The sequence below is a fragment of the Vanacampus margaritifer genome, chromosome 12, assembly GCF_051991255.1.
Source record: "Vanacampus margaritifer isolate UIUO_Vmar chromosome 12, RoL_Vmar_1.0, whole genome shotgun sequence".
Taxonomy (NCBI): Eukaryota; Metazoa; Chordata; class Actinopteri; order Syngnathiformes; family Syngnathidae; genus Vanacampus; species Vanacampus margaritifer.
The window spans coordinates 17,492,495-17,516,396 of record NC_135443.1 but is presented as its reverse complement, the minus strand read 5'-3'; the positions used below and the strand labels follow the sequence as shown (position 1 = coordinate 17,516,396).

The 23,902-nt window shown below is 40.2% G+C and overlaps 2 protein-coding genes and 1 long non-coding RNA gene across 9 annotated transcripts in view; 1 reads left to right on the top strand and 2 right to left on the bottom strand.

The window, feature by feature from the left end:
* Positions 1-23,902, top strand: part of wdfy4 (WDFY family member 4) — a 61,911-nt gene that overhangs the window by 9,901 nt on the left and 28,108 nt on the right. For 5 of the 6 annotated variants that reach the window (XM_077581985.1, XM_077581981.1, XM_077581983.1 and 2 more), the window contains 26 exons: positions 10,960-11,149; positions 11,325-11,485; positions 12,354-12,586; positions 12,659-12,798; positions 13,879-14,009; positions 14,197-14,298; positions 14,631-14,821; positions 15,568-16,277; positions 16,352-16,445; positions 16,517-16,731; positions 16,825-16,919; positions 17,168-17,396; positions 17,490-17,566; positions 17,651-17,869; positions 18,050-18,228; positions 18,305-18,536; positions 19,042-19,187; positions 19,259-19,370; positions 19,459-19,649; positions 19,719-19,871; positions 20,397-20,470; positions 20,789-20,950; positions 22,579-22,673; positions 22,753-22,849; positions 22,956-23,158; positions 23,679-23,845. In XM_077581985.1, coding sequence (XP_077438111.1) covers positions 10,960-11,149; positions 11,325-11,485; positions 12,354-12,586; positions 12,659-12,798; positions 13,879-14,009; positions 14,197-14,298; positions 14,631-14,821; positions 15,568-16,277; positions 16,352-16,445; positions 16,517-16,731; positions 16,825-16,919; positions 17,168-17,396; positions 17,490-17,566; positions 17,651-17,869; positions 18,050-18,228; positions 18,305-18,536; positions 19,042-19,187; positions 19,259-19,370; positions 19,459-19,649; positions 19,719-19,871; positions 20,397-20,470; positions 20,789-20,950; positions 22,579-22,673; positions 22,753-22,849; positions 22,956-23,158; positions 23,679-23,845 — 4,598 coding nt within the window. The remainder of the gene's footprint in view (positions 1-10,959; positions 11,150-11,324; positions 11,486-12,353; positions 12,587-12,658; positions 12,799-13,878; positions 14,010-14,196; positions 14,299-14,630; positions 14,822-15,567; positions 16,278-16,351; positions 16,446-16,516; positions 16,732-16,824; positions 16,920-17,167; positions 17,397-17,489; positions 17,567-17,650; positions 17,870-18,049; positions 18,229-18,304; positions 18,537-19,041; positions 19,188-19,258; positions 19,371-19,458; positions 19,650-19,718; positions 19,872-20,396; positions 20,471-20,788; positions 20,951-22,578; positions 22,674-22,752; positions 22,850-22,955; positions 23,159-23,678; positions 23,846-23,902) is intronic. The other variant, XM_077581986.1, reaches the window with a different exon arrangement.
* LOC144061959 (uncharacterized) lies at positions 199-7,240 on the bottom strand. The gene is made up of 12 exons (XM_077582922.1): positions 7,158-7,240; positions 6,481-6,534; positions 6,237-6,326; positions 5,550-5,603; positions 5,306-5,395; positions 4,634-4,687; positions 4,400-4,486; positions 4,042-4,150; positions 2,376-3,782; positions 1,686-1,841; positions 1,517-1,570; positions 199-1,157 (listed from the first exon to the last, which is right to left on the bottom strand). The coding sequence occupies exons 1-12, from the start codon at positions 7,230-7,232 to the stop codon at positions 895-897; spliced, it is 2,493 nt and encodes an 830-aa protein (XP_077439048.1). The 5' UTR covers positions 7,233-7,240; the 3' UTR covers positions 199-894.
* LOC144061567 (uncharacterized) lies at positions 7,377-10,622 on the bottom strand. 2 transcript variants are annotated; one of them, XR_013296209.1, is made up of 6 exons: positions 10,140-10,622; positions 9,155-9,286; positions 8,913-9,075; positions 8,555-8,747; positions 8,371-8,463; positions 7,377-7,421 (listed from the first exon to the last, which is right to left on the bottom strand). It is a non-coding gene; the product is annotated as an uncharacterized LOC144061567 (long non-coding RNA). The 2 variants fall into 2 exon arrangements; XR_013296208.1 differs by lacking the exon at positions 10,140-10,622 and having other exon boundaries at positions 9,155-9,456.

Sequence of the window (23,902 nt, the reverse complement as noted above, 5' to 3'; positions counted from 1 at the left end):
AGTAGTTAGTGATAGACAGTGCCGACACCATACTGATTATTTGTAGTCAAAGAGGCCAATAACCACATTTGGAGCTGATATTCATTTGTAGCAAAATAAAAAAATGGGGTCAAAATTAATATTTTTTTAAATGTTGAAATGCTATTAAGCATGTTTATAACTTTCAAATTTGTTAAAGGCTTTTAGTTCAATTTTAAACATTAAGTTTTAAAACAAATTGGTCTATTTGCTAACAAAAAGTGCTGGGTGCTGCCAGGGTCATTAGCTTGTGTTAAGGTCAATTGAAAATTAGGCAAGTAAATGGGGTATATGCCACGGGGAAAGCGGGACTTGCAACTTCCGTAAGTCACACACCTACGCTGATACCAGTTATTGTAGCGCCATATAGGCCGTGCCCCATACTCGCACTTCCACCCTTATGTTGCAACAGTAACCAGAAACAGCGTGTGTGTGACCTACAGAAGTCGTAAGTCCCACCTCCTTTGTGGCATATACTTCAGATCTCCCTTAAGATTTTTGTTTTAATTTCTAAGAGAAAAAGTGCAGGGAGTTCTTAGTGTCTGAAGCATTAAGTGAAAATATAATTAAATACATAAATAAAAAGTTCCCTGAATTTAGTTTTAAATGAAACTCTCATGCTGGTATCTCACTGAGTGATGAATGCTTGGGTAAATAGCAAATTTGTTTTTTTTTTGTCACGGTTCATAAAAGGTTTCAGAAGATGCTTGCAAAAAGTGAAAAACTGTCTGAACATGTTAAAAAAAAACTTTGCGACAGGAAAAACTGACAAGTGAAAACTGAACATTTCTGCAACCTTTTATGAATCCCGACAAAAACTCCAAATTCTCTATGTTCGCAAGCATTCGTTGCTCAGTGAGATACCAGCAAATAGGTTTACCGTCTCTTCTGGGCCTGCCTTTTGGCTGTGGTTATTCGGTTTCTCACAAAGTCTCTAATATTCTGTACAGTCCGTTGTGACAGCACAGGGTCCTCTGCCCGCTTACACTGGCTGCATTCAACTTTGGAGGCAAGTTTTCCTTTTTTTATGTGGCTTCCAAAATGTCGCATCACTGCAGCGACCTCGGCTTTGCTCCACATTTTCTTTGGCTGTCTCCTTGCCTCACTTTCTTGATCAGCATCGTCTTTTCCTGAGAGGACTGTAAGTAAACAAAACAAAAAATACATATATATATATATATATATATATATATTTACAGATACTTGAACAATCAGAAGGTAAGTCTAACTAATGTCACAGATTATTTGTCAATTACAGTGGCTGCAACACAAAAACAGGAAGTAGATAGTACTCTCCACAGCCATTATTTATGGCCTAATGCAGGCTATTGTGTGGCTGCAGGATGGCAAAAGAAAAGACCATTACCGACTGCATCTAGTCTTAAGCAGTTACGTGACTTTATTTTATGTTTTTTTTTAGCTCATTTCATTGCTCAGGAGGCCTTACATCATTGCATATTTTCATAACATAATCCAAAGATCCTAAAGCTTGTCTTACCGCCAGTTGAAGGGACTGTGTCTCCTACTGTAGACGTCACATGTGACAGCTTATCTGGTAAAAACAAAAACGACATGTGAAAATTGTCTCATCAACAAATACTGATACCGGGCGGCCTTTGTTGCCCCGTCTGCTGAGAGAAAATTTGTAAAGTAGACAGAGAACCTACCTTGGCCACCAGAGTTCTGTTCCTGCTCAAGGATCATAGAGTCTGAGGCTGGATCCAGGTCTTTGCCATCTTCACAAAGTGGTCCTCCGACCTCTGTGCCGCTGCCCTCTGAGTCACTGCCTTCATTATTTTCATTCTCACTGAATGATAAGTTACCTAGAAAAAGATAGTCATAATAAAAGATCAGTGAGGCATCAGACCCCAAGGCATCAAGTTTTAGAATTGGCCAGAAGTACAGCTGTAACAGATGCAAGATGGAAAGGATGCCACATCTAGTAGTAGGGGTGAGAACGATAATTGATTTTTTTTCATGCATCAATCGTCGTATTAAAAAGATTCTGCTTCGATTCAGAGTTACCGATACTAAAAATAGATTTTTAAAGTTTACATAAAAATAAAAAGCCACTGTTGTCTTCTGCATATTGCACTGGGAGAAGTTAAACATTTGTTACAGCAAACGCTGCCATTGGCACTTTTTGAAATGTGTGTTGACACACTATTGTAAACCAGGTTGCCTTGCCACTTTAATAAAAGTCAGTATGAAATATAAATCTTTGCTCTTCCTTGAGTTCTGCAATTGTTTTAAAAATACAAATGTACTAATGATGCATCGGAAGTGAATCAAATCTTGAGGTACCCATATTTTCCCACCCCTACTAAACATGATCATCTGACATTCTGAACACTCACCTTCAATTTCAATTTCAGCATAGTTTTTCGGTGTTGCTTCCTCCATCAAGTTACTAACAGCACTGTCAGCAGTCTTCTGAAGGTACTGGTGAAGTACCTGGATATCCTCTGTAAAGGGCAGTGTTGTTGGCTTATTATACTTGGCACTGCTCAATGTGCTCAGAGCTTTGTTGGAAATCAACTCACACCACTTGGAGGTATATAGTTTCCTAAATGTTTCAGTTGCCTTCATCAGTGCTGCATCTTCTGCCATTAGTGCACGACAATGAATGATGTCGCAGATTTTGTTTAGTGTGTGCCCCAATTTCAAAGCCAGGCTTGGTGTATGGTAGGAGAGGCTTTCTTCGTCAAATCCAGCAACTTGCTTTACTGCTTGAACAACTGTTTGAGAGTTTGAGGGCTTTATGGCTTCCTCCAGGCTGTGTACAGAGTAGTTTGCTCGCAGACATACCAGCAGTCGTCCCACTTCTCGGAGCTTTTGTCGAATATGTTTGTACTTTGTGGGATCTTGACCATGTTTATTGTACAGGGACTGGGCCAAATGAACAATAGATAGGTCATTTCGTACAGCAAGGCCAATGTCATCCGTCTTCATTGTGGTAAGAAGCTTCCACATTCCACTCGAGAAGTGTTGACTGAATACGGTATCTTGGGCTGTAGCAAAACACAGAACTCTGGCTCTTCCAGCTTGTTTATCCAGATTGCGATTTTCTGGCCTTAACGAACATCTTCGGACATGTCTCCACAGTTCTTTGCGTGCGTATAAGCCCTGGCAGTGCATACAATGCACAAAGTTTCCAGCCACTGCAGTAGATTTTAGCACCCTTTTCACTTTTAATTGTCCATTTTCACCTTGGAGTATGGCAATGTTATGATGAAAGTTTCCTCTGTTTCGCATTTTTTCAAACAAAGTCTTGCGCTCCTGAGAGTGACCAGGGAGGTAAAATGCATATGAAACTTCTGGGTGAGACATGTGTACTTTCAGGTGGCGAGTCAGTCTGCTTTGTGGCTTACCACAAACAAAACAGTAATTTCTATTGGTCAAATTGAGATGTTCTAGAGATTTTTTATCTTTGTTCTTCACATGCTTATTTGATGAGTCTTTGCTAGAAATTTCTGAATCTGACGTTTCGCCAGCAATGACATCTGTGAGCAAACATTTTGATGTGCCAGCGTCATTTGGAAAATGTGTGTCCAAACTGTTAGAGTTGTTAGTGGGTAAGGCTGGTATTCCTTCCTTCTGTCGTACTTTAGACTGATGAGGCACCAAAGTCATGCTTGAATCTGAATCCTCATCTGAATCAGGGACATATTTGCTTCCAGAGTTCTGCTCCTCATCCGAGTCTAATATTTCATCCTCTGCTTTCTTTCGTCTGTAGCAGGACAGATGCCAGACTCTTGAACATGCTGTGAACAGAGTTAGAAAATGTTGGGTCAAACAAACAGTGCCAGTTACAGTTTCAACATAACTTCTTTAAACAATTTTCTTCTCTGTACCAATCAGTGCTGTATTTTATATTGTGTAAGAAGAGTTGCCAGTAATTAAATTGTTACATCATGTCCACAATGCAGACAACTGTTCGGTGGCCAATGGCATCATTTGTTTGGTTTCTGGCTGTATCGTCTAAATTTGGACTCAAAGCAATGCTATCAATATATGGTTTACCTTTGCATCTGTATCCAGTCCATGTAAAAGAAGATATATGTCCCAAGCATAGAACACACTTGTCAAAGGGTGACAGTGTTGAGACCTCAAGAAGGTGTTTCCAACAGTCCTGGGGGGGGGGGGGGGTATTTATTTAAAAAGTGTTAGCAAAATATTTAATAAGCATATGGGATTGCTAGCAGAAAAAAAACTTAGATGAACAAATATGTACAAACTCTGACTTCAATTATCAAGCATCCAATGAAGTTTCTCAGAGCACAAAAATATTGCTGATGACTTGACATGCACAGGAAACAATTGTTGACCGTTAACTGTAATTGTACTTTTAATTACACTCATTAAAGAAGAAGTAATTTACCTTTTGAGAACTGGTCTGAGGCTCAAGTGCTGGACTAAGGTCACCCTGGCACAAGGTCAACGTGGAGTCACTTGTCTCCATCATGCACTGAAAAAAAAAATACAGAGAAAATACACACAGGTGTAATCAGACTGTTTAATTACTACAAATTCACTGAAGTTGCAGAAATATGCATGACTTTGACAGTTTTTAATTGCCAGATGGCGTTGAAATTTATTTAACAACCATATATACCTGTTCAATACCTTCAACCTCTAATGGTTGGGCGGACCTCTCTGTGTCGGTATGCTGCAAAAGAGACAGGAAGGAAACATTAAACATAGACATACCTTCATAAAGACAACGCTTTACATCACATTGCTGATTCAGAGTGATGCAGGATCAAGAAACATTGAGTTTATGTTAGGTAATTTCAAAAACAACAGCCTACCAATTATATTGATATACTGTATGTATAGTGATTCAACTCCACAGAAAGGTGACATTGGGTGACTGTAAGACTTAAAGATACAATGAGGTTAAATGTCCCTCTAAACCATGAGATTATGTGAACACACACACACACAAGTAGGCGAGTGCGACAACTTCTACAGCAAATGCTTTCTCGGCGAAAGTCAGTGTATGCCAGTGTCAGTCTTGGTCACAACACACACACACACACACACATTCAAACCTATGGATGAGGTTGTGACTTAAAACTTGAAAATACTATCACGAAATGTGTCAGTCCAATACACAATAAATCTAGGTGATAACACACACAAACACTCGGTCTATTCAAAATATTATCAAGCCTTCAAAAAGTTTCTCTGTACAACAAAATATTACTGGTAACTTGATAGAGCACTGCAAACAATTACTGTAGTTGGATGCTAAATGACACTCATTAATGATGAAGTAATTTACCTTTTGAGAATTGTTGAGTGGCTCACGACGTACTGGACTCAGGTCACTCTGGCTCAAACTCATTGAAGAGTGCCTTGTCTCCATCATGCACTGAAAGAGAAAAATAAAAAGACAATACACACAGGTGCCATCAGACTGTTTGATTACAAATTTGTTTCAAGTTGCAGAAATATGCATGAGCGGTAAACTTTGTCGGTTTTTAATTGCCAGATGGCATTGATATCCATTTAACAACCACATGTACCTGTTCAATATCTTCAACCTCTGAGGGTTGGGTTGACCTCTCTGCATCAGAATGCTGCAAAAGAGACAGGAAGGAAACATTAAACATAGACATACCTTCATTGAGACAACGCTTTACATTACGTTGCTGATTCAGAGTGATGCAGGATCAAGAAACACAGAGTTTATGTTAGGTCATTTAAACAACAGCCTACCAAGTATATTTATATACTGTATGTACAGGTATAGTGATTCAACTCCACAGAAAGGTGACATTGGGTGACTATAAGACTTAAAGATACAATGAGGTTAAATGTCCCTCTAAACCATGAGATTATGTGAACACACACACACACAAGTAGGTGAGTGCGACAACTTCTACAGCAAATGCTTTCTCGGCGAAAGTCAGTGTATGCCAGTGTCAGTCTATGCCATACTTGGACACAACACACACACACACATTCAAACCTATGGATGAGGTTGTCACTTAAAACTTGAAAATACTATCATGAAATGTGTCAGTCCAATACACAATAAATCTAGGTGATAACACACACACACACACACACACTCGGTCTATTCAGAATATTATCAAGCCTTCAATAAGTTTCTCTGTACACCAAAATATTACTGGTAACTTGATAGAGCACTGCAAACAATTACTGTAGTTGGATGCTAAATGACACTCATTAGTGATAAAGTAATTTACCTTTTGAGAATTGTTGAGTGGCTCACGACGTACTGGACTCAGGTCACTCTGGCTCAAACTCATTGAGGAGTGCCTTGTCTCCATCATGCACTGAAAGAGAAAAATAAAAAGACAATACACACAGGTGCCATCAGACTGTTTGATTACAAATTTGTTTCAAGTTCCAGAAATATGCATGAGCGGTAAACTTTGACAGTTTTTAATTGCCAGATGGCATTGATATCCATTTAACAACCACATGTACCTGTTCAATATCTTCAACCTCTGAGGGTTGGGCTGACCTCTCTGCGTCAGAATGCTGCAAAAGAGACAGGAAGGAAACATTAAACATAGACATACCTTCATTGAGACAACGCTTTACATTACGTTGCTGATTCAGAGTGATGCAGGATCAAGAAACACAGAGTTTATGTTAGGTCATTTAAACAATAGCCTACCAAGTATATTTATATACTGTATGTATAGTGATTCAACTCCACAGAAAGGTGATATTGGGTGACTGTAAGACTTAAAGATACAATGAGGTTAAATGTCCCTCTAAACCATGAGATTATGTGAACACACACACACACAAGTAGGTGAGTGCGACAACTTCTACAGGAAATGCTTTCTCGGCGAAAGTCAGTGTATGCCAGTGTCAGTCTATGCCATACTTGGACACAACACACACACACACATTCAAACCTATGGATGAGGTTGTGACTTAAAACTTGAAAATACTATCACGAAATGTGTCAGTCCAATACACAATAAATCTGGGTGATAACACACGCACACATACACTCGGTCCATTCAAAATATTATCAAGCCTTCAATAAGTTTCTCTGTACACCAAAATATTACTGGTAACTTGATAGAGCACTGCAAACAATTACTGTAGTTGGATGCTAAATGACACTCATTAGTGATAAAGTAATTTACCTTTTGAGAACTATTGTGCGGTGGACTCAGGTCATTCTGGCTCAAACTCATTGAGGAGTGCCTTGTCTCCATCATGCACTGAAAGAGAAAAATACAGAGACAATACACACAGAAATGATGTTTGATTACAAATTCACTGAAAGTGCAGAAATATGCATACAGTTTTTAACTGCCAGATGGCGTTGAAATCTATTGAACAACTACATGTACCTGTTTAATGTGTTCAACTCTGGAGGTTTGGGCAGACTTCTCTGCGTCAGAATGCTGCAAAAGAGACAGGAAGGAAACATTTAACACAGACATGTATGAGTGGTAAACTTTGTCTGTTTTTTAAGAGTTAAAGATGGCGTTAAAATCCATTCAACGTTGTGTACTTTTAATAGGGTTGTCAAAAGTATCAATACTTTTCAAACACGTCGTATCCGGATACAATATCTCTTTGTAATGGTATCAATACTATCGATACATGGTAGCGTTCCTGCAGCGTCAGCCGTGCACACTCCACTAGCATCGCTGCCTCGGAAGACAGGCTCCCGCACCCAGGAGAGCCCACACTGCAACCTTGCTTGTTCAGCTATGTTTTACAGCTGCTTAGTATGACCAGTGTGGTGGCAGGAGGGCTAAACGTGCCAGTTTTGGTGGACAAGAAAAAGCCAGATGCCTTGTTGTTTTGTTATTAGCCGTTAGCTGGCTACCGCGGTTAGACTTATGCTCAGTAAGTGACTGTTGTTTTATTATTAGCCATTAGCCGCGGCCTCATGGTTAGCTTAGTGTGCTCGTGCATTGCTGCTTCAAGTTGTGCCTCATTTTTAGTAAATTCAGGGCTCATTTGCAAGCCAAGAAGGGCACAGGAGCACATTGACATGCTTGTCTTTAAAAAACAAAACAAAAAAAAACTTCCAACCGCAAAGAAAATTAAGACCAGTGATACGACAGGCTCAGACAGTCATTCGTAGAATAAAGTGGCATTTTTTAATATGGCGTATTCTTTCATTTGTTTAAATTATTTATTTGCATGTGAAAAAATGATTGTCTTAATTATTTTTGTTATTTTAGGATTAGTATATCTTTTGGTATGGTATTGAAAGGTATTAAGCATCAAGTATTTTCCTGGGTATCGATATTGAGTTTGAAATTTTAGTATTGTGACAACCCTAACCTGTACATAGCGTATGGACTGTAAAAGAGCACTAAAATAGTGTACATGATTTACCTCTTGAAAAGATTTCAGAGCATCTGTGGGCGCTGTAGATGTAGTTTCCTCCACGGTGAGCTTGGATGTGGATGTGTTTTGTTGGCCAGATTCCTGAGGTTTAAATTGACAAACATCATGAGTTTAATTCAGTCAATACAGATTTTCAGATCACTAACCACTCATCACATTCTGATATGATTACCTTGCTTCTCCATGGCCAGTCAGAGTCACCATAATTATATGTAATCTCCTCTCCTGGGTCAATGTCCCGTGTCGCAAATAAACACAGATGGGGCTTTCCTTGCACATTTAAATACTTCATTGTGGCATTTGGGTTGATGTGGTCATCATTGACCAGTCTTCCTAGTGACCCATCCTCTGTTGCTGCATCAACACTTCAAATAGAAAACCAATTATTAATATTATATAGTTAGAACTCGGTAGTGTTGATTTTCTTGATTTAAGATCCCATTCGGGTTTTGACTCAAAGCTAATGAGTCTAAACAAATTATGGACTTTTAATATGGACTAATTAAATGGAGCATGGACTTAATACGCACCAGCAAGTTCTTCCGTCAAAGTGAAACTCAAACATGAATGCTTTCATTTTGTCATGGTACAATCTCTGTCTCCTCTCACATTCTTGTTTGCTTAGAAGTGCACCATGATATTCTAGCAGGAAGTTTCCTTTTTCAAAAGAAGCACAAGCAAAGACCCCTCTCCCTAGTAATGACAAAAATAATAATGAAGTCAGGTGGAAGATTCACTTTTTAGTTAACTGTTATTGTTAGATGTATCTTACCTTTGAATTCACTGATGTATTTCACATCAAGTCCATGTTTGTCTCTTCCGGTATCGATATAAAGCATTGCTTCTTTTTTTGGATTCAAACACCTTTGCCTTGGCATGTTTTTCTTTTTTAAATCAAGAGCCTCTGTACCCAAAGAAAAAGTAAATATTCAAAAAATTAAATGATTGTTATAAACAATAATATAAACATCTCATATTTTAAAATCAAAATAATCCTCACAAATCAAACTACAACGATCCAAAGTCTAATGCTTTTCAATGAGAGATGACGTCACCTCGGAATTGTCAATACGTGAAAATGATCAAGCTCGCTCATTAATTAAGTAACAGATGGCTAAAGATAAATACAAACGTTAGAGAAAAGGCAGTGGACATTTTCCTGCTAGCGGTTTTTTGCCGGCGCAGAATTCGTAGGCCTACTTGTAGTTCTTGCGCGACTCACGGCAAGATAGCTGTTAAAGGCGAGACCGGCAACTCTTCTGCTGGCGCTATTTTGCCGGCGCAGAATTAGTACTTGTAGTTCTCTCGCGTTTCACAGCAAAATATAGTACTGAGAGGCTACCGGCAACTCTCCTGCTAGCGCTATTTTGCCGACACAGAATTCAAACTTGTATAGTTCTCGCGTGGTTCACGGCAAACTAACGCTACGTGAACTTTTAAAACACGGCAAAATATCCGCTTCGTAGACAAAATGAATCCATCCATCCTTAGTCCCAACCGCCTGTCCTAATATGAGATAATTATTATGGTGGAGCAACCGTCACGTACGTGTTTAAATTAGATATCTGAATAACCAGCAACAACCGAACGAGGCATCTACGTAAACGAATTAAAAAGTTTTCATTTTCTATCATGAAACCTTTCTAAAACAGCGTAAAAAGTTGCACTGCCTTGATGAAATTACCTCACCGCAACAAAAATAACCGTGTTCTCATTAAATTGGGTTTATTTACAATGAATATATGCTTGTTACTTACTGTGCAGTTCTGCGTTGTGTTTGTCTGCATCCCACGTTGACGCATGACGCTTTCGCGGGAGATCCAGTGTACCTCACGCCCACATTACACGTCATGCCACCGCCCCCTTTGTGTGTACTTTTGTGTGTGTGTGTGAAAGTGCAATAACAAAAAACGGCCAGTAGGATGTCACACACACACACAAAATCTCAGACGAGGGGATTACACTGACAGATCAAAAAATCATATTTATAAGATATTTAGAAATGAATTCATGCATAATTATTGTCCTAGCTGAGTAGTAGGCCCATATTTTTCTCTTTTTACAGAAAAAAACGTTTTTATAGACCCTAAAAAATTAAAAAACAAGTCTTGAATTAGGCCGACACTGCCTGTGTCGCTCTAAACACAAGTGTCAACTTTTCCCAGGTCAAATGTCAGATCATTTGTCGGTCTAAACCACATTAACAAACGCACACACACACACACACACACACACACACACACACACACACACACACACACACACACACAGGATACCTACTTTTTCACTGCACAACAAAACAAAGCATTCAAAATGACCATTGAAATATTAACTGAATCATACCATCTTTCTTTCTTTCTTTTAGAACTTTCTCTATAGATTTTCAGTTTAGAGACCAAATAAGATAAATAATGGAAGTAAACAATACTGTAGGCGATAAGATGATGTAGATGTAGCAATAATGCTATCTTTCAGATGATGTGCTATATTGTAATTGTTTTGTCAATAAGTGATGTAAAAAAATTCAATTTTAAATAAATATTTTACAAATGAGATTCACAATGTCTTCTTCTTTAGGGAAGAACTGCATTCGCATATGCATCCAGAATCTGTTACGTATCAACTCAGCAGTGGCTGGCCCGCTATTAGCGGAAGTGGCTGTGGCCGTCTTCAGCTTCATTCGAGACACATATCCTCTCAATCCAGCCCTCTTCATCGAGTTTGACTCCCACAATGGCTACAAAGCCCTTGAAAACGTTCTTAAACGGTGAGGTGATTATGATATAGTTCAGCCTGTGTTGGACTTTTTTTTTTAATAATTTTTTTTAGCCAAGATCAATTAGCAACATTAATCTGGAATTTCAAGGTGTATGCATTTATTGTGATTTGCCCTTTGAGTTCTTCTATTCAATTTTTTTCTCTTGCTGCTCAATCCACAAAAGCTGTGAAGGAGGCGTGCCCGAAGATCAGTTCCACTATGTGGAGGAGCTGCTGGCGCTCATCGCCTCATTCACCCTGCTTGGCAAAACAGAGCTCAAAGTGGCTCTTTGTGTCAGCCACCCTCAGCCTCCAGGCTTTAAATTTGAGCCGCCCCTCAACAAAGGTAAAACACAACGCACTGTAACCGCTCATCCTGCTTTGTCGTGTTCCAACTCACATGCTTAAGGCCATCATTTCATTTACTCACTTGATTCCCCTTTGATACTGTTGCAACTGCCTACCTTGACTCCCCACTGCCCCCGCCTGCATCCCACTGTGGCAAGCAGCGTTCCTTTGGCTTAACTGGAAGCTGAGGTGATTATGTCTGGGATGATGAAGTGACGGCTTTCTTTTTAACAATGTTAGGATGCCCCACATCTATTCACCGCTGGCCTACAACAAGCGACCATCTATCATGGGTGCACACGCACCACCAGCAGACTCAGAAATGTGACGCCCGTAATAAACACGCCCTATATTTGCACACACTCGCACACACAGAGCAATCATCCATCACATGAAGGAGAAGCTCTTGTTCCAACACAGGGATCATGGAGTCTTGTGTTGATCTTATTTGGTTTTGATGCAATTTAACTTAAGCGTGAACATGAATCCTATTACTAAGCAGCTCTATATTTATCCGCAACACACGCCAGTGTGTTTTCTGGCTAAATCTATCGCCTATGTTCATATTTTGACAAGGTGGAAAACAAACTACATCAAGGCAGATTATGCTTTTTTATTTTATTTTCTATTTTTTACTTTTGTATTCATGCGTGTGTTGTGTGTGTTTTCAACCTTTCCCAGTATGTGCAACTTGATTTGTTTACAGAATGCGTGCTTGATGTTAAATGTTCTTTGTAATTTATCGGTTGTGTTTTCTGTATTAAATTGACCTTGCCAGAGAAAATTTTAACACAATAATTGTATTTATTTTATCTTTTGACTACGGTATATTAACTTTGCTCGTAATTCTCAACCTTTTATTTCAGGTTCATCAGTCAAGAACATGCCTGCCTTCCATCTGCTGCAGGCCTTCTTGCTGCAGTCTGAGGATTCACAGCTGTGCTGTCAAATTTTAAGAACCTTTAAGATGATTTGGGAGAGAGACAAAGCCAATTTCTTCCTTTTGGAGTGGACCGTCCAGACAATGGCCCAACTGGCTGCATGTGTCTACCGCAAACCAGCAGCAGTCCAAACAATGTTCTTCTCAATGCTCGAGATGGTAAGTCTTTTCACACGGTTCTTTATATGCGCGTTTACATGTTTTCGCCATCCAATGCTGGGTCCTCTGCAGGTTATCTTCAAGCTGAACTACATCCCTCATGAGGTATTGCGCGTTGTGCTAAGCATCCTGAAGCAGAGTTGGTCAGGGTCAATGGCTGCAGAAGTGGTGGGAGCAGAGTTTGGAGTGGTGACTCTTACAAGTTTTCACAGGTAAGCAGCACTACTTTGAAAAAAACACAAGACAAACGTATCGGGACAAATGTGTTTATCAAACAAGGGTTACTAGAACTCCTAATCGCACAAAATTTTTGTTTTTCAATTTACGAAAACATTTTCGACAATTGTCTAGTGAAATTATACTAACTTTGTGGGAACAGGAAGGCTGTTTTCTGTTCCAATTGCAATGTTTGGGGGTGTGGTAGGGGGGGGGGGGGGTCGCATTTGTTACTTTCCTTATTCCAAGAAGAACTTTCACTGAATCCTCACCTCAAGCCTGTCTAACATCACTGAGTTAATCTACTGCAGAACAATAGATTGTGAGCCAGCAGGCTCAAATCTTGAACTGAAAAATAAGATTTTTTTTTAGGAAAATGCAGTTAGGGCAGCTGTGGCATAATCCACATATTAATTTGGTGGTGGTATAATACATGCTTGTTAGAAAACATACTAGAATATACTCCACGCCCATAATGCTGCTTTATCTGGTGAAAAATGTGGCTATACCACCAGCTTGTTAATGTGCTCATTGTGAACCTTGTGCACTCACTGACCACAACGTTAAGTACACCTCCACAACTAATACTAATAATTTACCCTTACTATTCTGGTTTTCTTTACCTTACTGTAACCAGGACATTCCAGTGTGACCACAGACTCATGAAATTTCACTTAAGCTTTTTAAAAGGACATAGAGATTCTTAAACAAAAGCCTTAACCTTCCCTTAAAATTACACTTAATCCTTGTCTGTTCCTAGGTATAAAAAATGCTAAAAATGTTCAATTGTGTCAAACTAGAAAACATGAAGAAAAAGTCAAAATGCCATTTTAGTTTAGTTGAGTCTATATTTGATAGTCCCACTTCAAGAGGTCTTTATAAATGCTGTAAAAGGTCCTACATTTGGCTTCCTTAAACCTGCAGCTCACCTTGCATTAGAGGTTGCCGTAGTTTAGAGTTGTAGTTGTAGTATGCTGTGTTGTATACTCGCAGTGCCGTTCTACAAATTACAACCAGGATAATAATAGCCATCTTTAAGAATGGAGGAAAAAATGAGATGTTGGTCTCCTGTGTAGGATGACAGTGCATAGTGGCATGCTTGCGGAGATGCTGAGTGAATGGGGCCTCTTGGAGTTGCTGCTCGGGGAGCTTCGCAGGAGAGCAAAAATCATCCGCAAGGCTGGAATTTTCTCCTCTCCTCAATTAGGTAGGAGACATCGTATATGACTCACTTTCTGCTGTCATTTCAGTGCACTTTACAGCGAGCATTGCATGATTGGCAACATGTTCAACAATGATTCACTGCATGTGTCCTTATGAGTCATTTGAACATAGAAATGGGAACTCATCTTATTATTAGTATGTCAACTCTGAAGCACCGGTCTATTCCTTAGATGCAGAGCAGCTGCCAAGTGGAGAGGATTGCGACAAGTTGCTCACTACTTGTATGCTACAAGTTGTGTCCGCCCTTACGCTGCGCTCAATTAAAAACACAGGTAGAAAATGTTCCACTCGATCCATCCTTCACTGCATTTATTTGATTTGTTTTTGTAAGAGAATCCCTTTTGAATATATAATATGTGTCACAAAATCGCCACCAGTCAGCCATTGTAAGTTTGTGATTAACCAGTGAACAGACCACCATTCACCAATTTAGTAAGGACCACAACAGGTTAAGCAGTACATAAATAGATGGATATATTCTCTTCATTGTAACACACTTTTTTAAATTTTATAATCTATTAGAATTTAATTCACGTCATTGTTCGATTTTTAATTTTTTGTTTTTTTTAAGAGCTCTTTGCCCGATTATTTACACTTGTTTCAGTTTCAGTGCGAGAGCTTGGCATGGTTCCTTACATTAAGCTCTTCCTGGATGAAGCTCATTATCGAGGTCCCACTCTATGCATTCTGGAGCATCTCGCCGAGCTGAACCCAGAGGAGTTCATGAGTACTGCCATAGGAGCCCTCTGCTCCTCCACACAACAGGAACTGGCTTTGAAGTGGGACCTATTACAGGTACCCAAATACATACCCTGAGACACCTGTCTTTGCAAGGATCTCAGCTTGTAGCCCTCATCACGCATCAAATCATAACAAATTGTTATTCACTTAAAATATAATTAGCAAGTGAATTTATTTTCTTTACATGTGGGATGCTGATTACATTATTGACAAAGCAGATTGATCTGCTAAACCAGGTTTAGCTGTTAACTCTGGACCGATTTGATTAGCCCAGCAGCATTGTGCGGTGCTGCTTTCGTATCGGTGAATGGGCCTCAGATCTGATTAGGCTTAACAAGGTTACACTCCTACTGTATGTGTCAGATTTTTATAGATGGCAATGAGAGGAGCTCTTACTTGCAGATATTGTGTATGTGTCGCTGGTGTGTGATTTTTGTGCTTGTGTGCTGTTTGTGCTAACGCGGTTAAAGCAGGTGGCAATCAGATTGGCTCTGACCCGGGTTGCCAAGTGTTCAGAGCCATTGTGATTACTCCGGTTTCACTTAATCGCATTTGCCCCGCGTTGTTCCTCACACTTTACCTACCTGATGGATTAGCTCTCCAAATTGAATAAAGCTAATTTGATTTAGTTGACCTCCAAAAACTATTACCAGAAATGATTTATTATAGATCTATATGTTTCATCTATTTTTCATCACATTGTTTTAATTGACTGCAGCTCGTTTTGAAAGCTTTCTGTCTCTGTGTCTACCAAAATGTTTATCCACCTGCTCACCAAATGTCTCTCTGATGGACGCCAGTCTATGTGGAAGGTGCTGGAGAGCCCAAATAGCTTGGATGCTTTCCGACGGGCCGGCGGATTCACTGGACTGCTCTCACTCGTGCTTGACATGGAAGGTGCCCTGGCCGACCCTCCCCAAGACGAAGTGTGGCGATCCGTCGGTCATCAACCATTGCTCGACCTTCTACTTCTCGCCCTCCACATCTTGGCCTCCGCTGTGCATCTGCACAGAGTGAATGAACACTTTTTTCAGACTTGCGGCTTTTACGAGAAGCTGGCTGAGGCGCTCCTCCAGCTAGGTTGCTTCCACTCTGAGAGGAGCAGGTGGGTGGCAGATGAGGGATGCTTTATCAAGACTGCAGAAGACCATCGGCCTTCTGGAAGAAGCTTCTATCAGTTTGTTGAGTTAGCAGAAGAGGCACCTTCATGTCACTCCTCCCCATCCGTCAAGCTTCCTGTCACTCTTCGGACTTGCATCAGGCTCCTTTCCTATCTTGATCACTTTGCTACAGGTCTCTCCTCTCCTCTCGATTTGAATTTTGGCCTAGAACTTGGCAACGCATGTGACGGGGAGCGAAAGAAACTAAATGGTACATTAGCGCATGAAGGGATGCATTCACTGTTGCCAGCTGTCCACACGGGTCCAGTCCTGCAGTCTGTGGAGGACCCGCATGGGACTTGTAGAACCACAGGAACCAACTTATCCACAGTTTTAGAGTCGCAGTCGAGGTGCTTCTTTTCACTCACACAAGTTGCTGCAAGAAGACTAAACGTGTTAACAAGATTTTGTCTTTGACTTACAGTAGGTTCACATGTGATCATGTTATTCTTCATCCTGGAGCTACTCGAGTCATCATGACTCTCCTTCCATTCATCTTTACGCCTGAGGACATACAGGTATTTGTTTAGCCATGATGTCATAAGGCTTTCCACATCTACTATACTTCATTCCTCTTTTTCTTTCTCAGCTCTCAATGGAAATCCAGCTTGCAGTGGCAAACCACATTCAGTCAGAGGTCAAATCGGAGCGAAATCGTCAGATCATGTGTGAGGGCGGGCTTCTCTCCACACTCCTGACTCACTGTCACAGCATGCTGCTCACTCCAACTGACCCGTTACATCTAACTGTCACACGCATCTTGGAAAAGCTCTCCTCCCAGGCCATTAAACTGTCAGAATTCAGGTTAGACATGTATTATGCCCGGAATAATGGTTTTCATTTTTCCCTACATTTGAGCCCAGAATATTTGCTCAGTTTGTTTCTGTCCTTTTTCAGGAAATTTCTGTGTTTAGCAGATCCTCTTATGAGCTTGGCAGACAAAGCTGGAGTGCCATCGAAACCAGAATGCCCCACAACAGGCGAAGAAGCTGGTACTGTAGTTTTGTGAAAATGCCAGTCTCTGTTTTATTTTAATAGCACAAATGGACTCGACATATCGCTGGCATTGGGCCAAAACCATAACATTTAGCAACCATACTGCAATGTGCTTTCATCTAATTTAATGTTGCAAAACATTAGAAAATCCAGGTTTTGGTTGGGAGATATTGTGGTTGTCTCCATTTTAGTTTGCTGTCAAACACAATAACACCAGATTTTTTTTTCATACTGTTTCATCCAGATCTCAACACAAAGGCAAACACAACAACACAGTCCTCAGCAAAGACACTCAAGCGGAACTTCAGCTTGTTAAAGTCTACAAGTTGCAGTAAATTTTGTGCTGGTTCCACCGTTCCAGCCCACCAGATCATCTGTATGGTGTCGATGACATCACCACGCAACTTTCGGCCACATCGGCTCTCCGCCACGCCGGCCTTTGTGGAATTTGACATGAGCGAGAGTGGCTATGGGTGAGTCACAACCTGCCAGTTGATAGCACTAGATTTCATCAAATGTATGTCTAGTTGATTGATTAAATGCTGGTACATTGTTGTGCTTTACAGCTGCCTTTTCCTGCCTTCACTGGCCACAGTGAAGGGAGTAACAGCTGATTCTATCTCAACTGGTGGAATAGGAGGAGGTAGGAGTCCAAATGTTCAACACATGCATGTAGTAATAAATATAAAAAATATGTGTTGCCATTTCTTTCTCTCGATTTTGTTAGACTGCCGGGGTTTCCCTCCCACAGCCGGTCTTTCCTTTTCCTGCTGGTTTCAGATCAACAGGTTTAGCTCAGCGTGTGATTCCCACCCAATCCGACTTCTAACAGTTGTTCGGCACATGTCGCGGACGGAGCAACAGTACATCTGTTTGTCTGTCTCCTTCTCAGCCTATGATGGCTGTCTGGTCCTCTCCACGGAAGAGGAAGCCTTTACTTACTTGGGTAAGGGGAGTGTATGAATTTAGATCATTTGGAATATGCAGTAAATATCTCTCGCAATATCTCTACTAAACTGTGGATATAAACTTTGTTAAGGTATTAGCCTGGTGCCATAGTTCCATCACTCTTTTTCTAAATGGACCTTCTCTTGTTTGAATGCATTTCGGTGTCATTGAAAAACAGATATGATGGAGCCAGAGGTGAGCACCCCAACCTCTATGCCCACCTCGCTGAGGTTCCGTTGCTCCAGCTTGCTGGTCCCGGGTCAGTGGCATCATCTTGTCGTGGTCATGGCCAAAGATGTAAAGAAGAGTTGCATTGCTTCCGCCTACTTCAATGGCAAAGTACTCGGGACTGGAAAGGTGTGAGGACTAGAGAGAAGAGCTAAGAGCTGACATGAACTAATCTGAATTAAACATACTGTGTGTTCTCAAACAGATGAAATATATTCAGCCGTTTCCTGGAAAGTGTGTCTACATGGACCCCACAGCTGTTATTGACGTGTACGCAATGATTGGAACGCCCACTCTTTGGAAAGACCACGCTGCTCTGGTGTGGCGAATTGGACCGTCTCACCTTTTTGAGAAGGCTTTGAGCCCTGAGCTTGTGGATATCATATACTCTCAAGGCACTGTCTATCTGGGCAATTTTCTGGCTTTGTGCAAAAAAGGCAAGTGTATGACATTGTGCCAGTTTAATACAGGATTTGTTTCTTGATTAGCTTCTTACTGTGAAGGAATGCGACTTAATTTGGTTGTCGTGACTGTTGGTCAGAGTAAAGCTTTATTAACATCCAAGTGTAAAACTCTGGATGTATTTTATTTTTTTTATGAAAAAACTTAACGGTGGTCTTTCAAGGCTAGCCCTACATTATACTCATGAAGTAAACACAAGTTTAGCATCTCTTGTTTACTTTTATTTATGAAAACAACAGCAGAGTGGGGAGACAAGGGGGAACAATTACATGAGGCAACATTTTACAGTACCAAATGCATATGTGTACAATTTTTGATACAGTTACTTTAGTGGAGTGTGAAAATTGGTAAAACAAATGCATTTAGATTGGTCCAAAATGAGCACTCGGTCCAGCATTTATACTGCACGATAAGGTTAGCCTGTTTGCTTTCATTCATTTAACTTGCACCACTGCTATTATTTCCCTCATCTCTTCCCAGATCCAGAAACAGAGTCTTTTCCTCTCAGGTTGATTTCTGAGGAGAGGATTACTTTTGGCATCAACCCAGCAGTTTCCACATTAACAAATGTTGTGTACATCAGAGAGAACTACAATGAGGTGGACTGCCGACTGATTGCGAAAGAGGTGTGGCCAAATGTGTGTTTAATGCCCATTTGCTTTTAGGTACATTCTAAAAGTCATCCATCTAATTCCAGCTAGGGATAACCTCTAGAGACCAGTCCACTCCCGTGTTTCTGGCTCATAACATCAGTCAGCACCTGAGTGGTACTGCACGCACTATAGGAGCAGCACTGATTGGACATTTTGGTGAGTAATGCACATGATTTATTTTTAATGTAATGTTTCCTGAATTCATGCAAGTGCATTTTTAAGCATATTACCTTGTTTATTGTAGGTGTCCGCACATTCATCCCCAGAAGTGCTGCTGATGGTTTTCTGTACGTGGGTGGGCCTGCAGTTGTTCTCAGTCTAATTGCAATGGCAGCAGACGACAGCTCCCTGTATGCAGCAGTTAAAGTTCTTCTCTCCGTTCTGGAAACAAATTCTGCCATGCAGCAGGAAATGAACCGCATCTGTGGTTACAAGGTCTGCTCCAAATCACACAAGAAACTACATTTAAAATCTACTTTTTACATATAATTTTACTGTATGCAGCTGCTTGCTTTCTTGCTGAAAATGAAGAGAAGTCTGGTCAGCCATAGAACATTCCAGTTGATTCTGTACCTCTCGAGTTCCATGGAGCTGAGCTGTGGTTCGGACTATCTGCAGAACACAGCTGCTTTCCAGGCTCTGCTGTTGGACTTGGAGGTACACATTAACAGGGGAAACCTACCCCAAAATATTCTTTACCATAATATGTTATATGCAGCCCCACTAGTCTAAACACAGCATTCTGATTAATATTGTGTTTGTGGAATATACATTAAGCAGCAAAATTCACCCGTTTTTATCCATCTCAGAGAATTGCTATTTAGCTACTTGCTGTCGACTGAAAATTACATCACAGTTATTCAGGGATCAGGTAATGCCCAATCACGGTTCCGCTTCAGAAAGCTGTGATCAGTTGCTGAGCCCTGAGAAACAGTGATGTTATTTTTTAGTTGACAACAAGTTCAAAATGGCCGCCCCCTGAGATGGATAAAAATGGGTGGAATTTGCTGCTTGTCTCCTATTCCATAAACACACTATTAATAAGAATACTGTGTTGACTAGTGGGGCTATATAGAATATATTGTAAGACAATTTTTGGTTGACTTCCCCTTTAATCATAGTAGCCCTATTAGTCTGAGGAATATCTTACCAATTATAAGACACAATGGCTTATGTTGTTAGGTCTGGAAGAATACATCTGAAAATCTGGATCTCGCAGTCCTGAGCCACTTTGCTGAAATCTTGAAGTCCCCAAGGTAGTTTCCATGATCACTCAGCATGTGACCAAGCAACACAGCTTTCTAATCAAATCTATTATTTACTCACATGACAACAAGTTATGCAATTACTGGACACTGAAATAAATAGACTCTTGTTCGGGATTGACACCAAACCTTATCGTCTACTTTCTCAACATTTTGCAGAAGCCTGTCATCAATATCATGCTTGTGTATCATGAGAAAGTCTAACAAAAATAGGTTTACAGTCAGTGTGAGAAGAGTGCATGGATTGAACTGAATAAGATTGACTTTCAATGAAACTGACTGTGACAGACGTTCTCTCTGTATCCTCAGCAATGAGAGCAGGATTGCAGTGGTCATGCACAGAATGGGCGTGCTCCCATATCTGTTGTTTGAGTTGTGTGACCCTTCTGTGACTTATCAAAAAGTCAAGCTCGTTTCTTGTGTCATCACGTGCCTCCTGAAAGCTCACTTCACTCCTTTGGATATAAGCAGGTACTACCCACAGCACATGCTGGCTAGATGTTTTCAAAATTTACATTTAAAATGGACATCATTGTTTCAGTTTTGTGTAGAATGCCAGGTTAGGTGATAGGTGGGTTCATACCGGTGATTTATTATGCATTCAATGACTGCTTAGAGTTTGTGGAGCTCTATTCTGAATCTTAGGTCACTGTTTAACTAAATGTCCTAAAATCGTAACATCCTCTATAGTACCACTTTTTTAAGAAAACAACATAGCACATACTGTATACACACTTACTCAAGGGACGCAATATAAAGTACACATATTTTGATTTCATTTTAGCTGCATTACAGTGACAAATAATTAGTCACGATACAGTGAATTTTTACAGCACTACATACTACATGTTTTCATAAGAAACTTTTGTATTGGATCATTAACATTTAACATTTAAAGTACCACTGGGAAATAATCTGGAGCAAGGGTCACCAACAGGTAGCTAGCGTTCAAGATTGTATGCCTAAACTAAGTCTCTTGGTGTTTTTTTTATAAGTGAGACTATCCTACAAAATGAATGGCCATAAAATACTTGACTTGAGTGACAATTTTGTTATGTAAATACAAAAAAAAGTAAATTTTACACGTATAAATAAAAACAGTAGACTTTTCTTAATGTCTAGTGCTGTCAAAGTTAAAGCATGAACTAATTAATTAATCACCAAAAAATATCACATTAACCATGTATTAATGCAGATTAATCACACTATTCGGGCAGCACGTTGGCTGACTGGTTAGCATGTCCGCCTCCCAGTGCAGAGGACGTGAGATCGAGTCCGGGCTTCGGCCTACCTGGGTGGAGTTTGCATGTTCTCCCCGTGCTTGCGTGGGTTTTCACCGGGTACTCTGGTTTCCTCCCACATTCCAAAGACATGCATGGCAGGTTAATTGAACACTTCAAATTGTCCATAGGTGTGATTGTGAGTGTGGTTGTTCGTCTCTGTGTGCCCTGCGATTGGCTGGCAACCAGTTCAGGGTGTACCCCGCCTACTGCCCGAAGCCAGCTGGGATAGGCTCCAGCACCCCGCGACCCTAGTGAGGAAAAAGCGGTCAAGAAAATGGATGGATGGATGAATCACACTATTCATTTTGACCACAAATTATTCTTTATCTTGACAGCTGATGGCTACATTAAAGGTAGTGTTTGAAAAATAAACATAACTGCATGCTTTAAAGTAAAGCATTTAATAAATGTTTCTGTATGACATTCAGAATATTTGTTCATATCAAACTACTGGGGTCATTTTTTTCTCCTTTTAAATTATGCAAGAAATTAACTGATTAGAAAAAGAGGAGGATGAGCGCTTGCAATGGATCAAAAAATGTTGAAGACATCTTCATAACATTAAATGTCGAAAGAATTAACACGGCGGGAAAAAAATGTTGATTTAAAAAAAAGCCTTTTTAACTAAGCGATTAATTATGATTAATCAAAATTCTAAGATTAATCTGATTTAAAAATGTAATCGTTTGACAGCTCTATTGTCTCTAAAGGTCTAAAAGGCTGGACAACCCTGATTATAGATGGAGAATGAGGCTGCATTTCCTTTAATAGTTGATGGCCAACGTGTGTGTGAAAATTGTTTGCATATTTTGCCAGAGTTGGGCTCTTCCTCATCTACACACTCCCTCCTCTTCGTAACGCAGTTGAAAGCCATGGCATGCCTGACTGTGATCTTTCCCAAGATACAAAAGGTAACGCATGACAGCATCTTCATGAAAGACACTTTCTGACTTGTAATGACCCCACACGTTTAATCTTTTTTTTTCTTAGTTCTGAATTCTGCCCCTGCCAGCCTCATCTGGATCCGCAACCAGCTGTTACTTGTTCTTTGTGACATCCTCGGTGCAAACAGCCCTCTGATCAACGAGTAGGTTGCATGTGTTACTGCTTTGCAAAACCAAAACAGGATGTAATCAAATTTGTCATAATGCTATGGAAGAAACTTTAATTTGTACTGGAATGTTCTCTATAAGCCAACAGAATGCTGTCTATGATGTCCTGGGCAGCGATTGGTTTATGCTTTTCCTGAAACCACACCTTCACTCTTCCACTGTGAAACTGGGTCTCATCCTGCTCACACATTTCCTGTCCTGTCCGACGCAGCAGAGCAGCTTCAGGGAGATGGTGCTCCTTGGAAGCCTCATAGATGGCATGGAGAAGCCATTTGCTATTATTGGTACACATTTGTTCAGCTATTACTTGGAAACGGATGAATATAATGGCAACTGCAACTTTGTTTTTGTTTTTTGAAGATTTCCATAGAAATTAATAATTTTCTTGTTTGTTTTAAATATTGAAGACATGAACACTGAGTAGATGGCTCTCATTAGCTGTATATTACTATAAATTTCGACTGGAAGTTTTGCAACATTACCAGTGCTCCACTAGATCCAGTAGACAGCATTGATTTTATTTAATTCCAATGTGCATTACACAGTATTTATTTATTTATTTTAAATTCCATTAATCAAGAGTAATTTAAGTGGTCTAATTTCCATTGACTGTAGTATTTTTTTCTCTGTGCAATTGTGCAAGTACTTGAGCCCCTAGTTTGCCATAGCAACATTTTTTGGGGCATAGTTGGCATACTGTATGCTACTTGATTTCCATACCCAGTAAAGGACAATTATTAATATGGCAAATGTGTGACCCAAGAGTCATAGCTTATCTTCTTTTTTTCCTTTGCTTTTCTCCAGACAACCTTCGCGCTCACTCTTGGTCATATGAATGCTCCAGTGCTGCATGCCCTGGTTTTGATGTTCTCCAAGGTCTTCTGGTCAGACAATTTCAGCTGCCGCAGGTTTATGACGCTTTGGCTGCTCTGCTACTGGGTATGAAGGTCAGCCACTCTGCAGAAAGAGAGGCGAGTATTTTAGCTTGAACTGATATAAATGGGGAGTCATAGTGGAATAGTGGTTAG

Coding starts and splice junctions, on each gene's coding strand:
- LOC144061959 (XM_077582922.1), bottom strand. CDS start 7,232: ATGATGGAGACAAGGCACTCCTCAATGAGTTTGAGCCAGAATGACCTG. Junction 5,604..6,236: donor CACTCAACAATTCTCAAAAG/GTAAATTACTTT, acceptor TCTCTTTTGCAG/CATTCTGATGCAGAGAGGTC. Junction 1,158..1,516: donor CACAGTCCCTTCAACTGGCG/GTAAGACAAGCT, acceptor GTTTACTTACAG/TCCTCTCAGGAAAAGACGAT.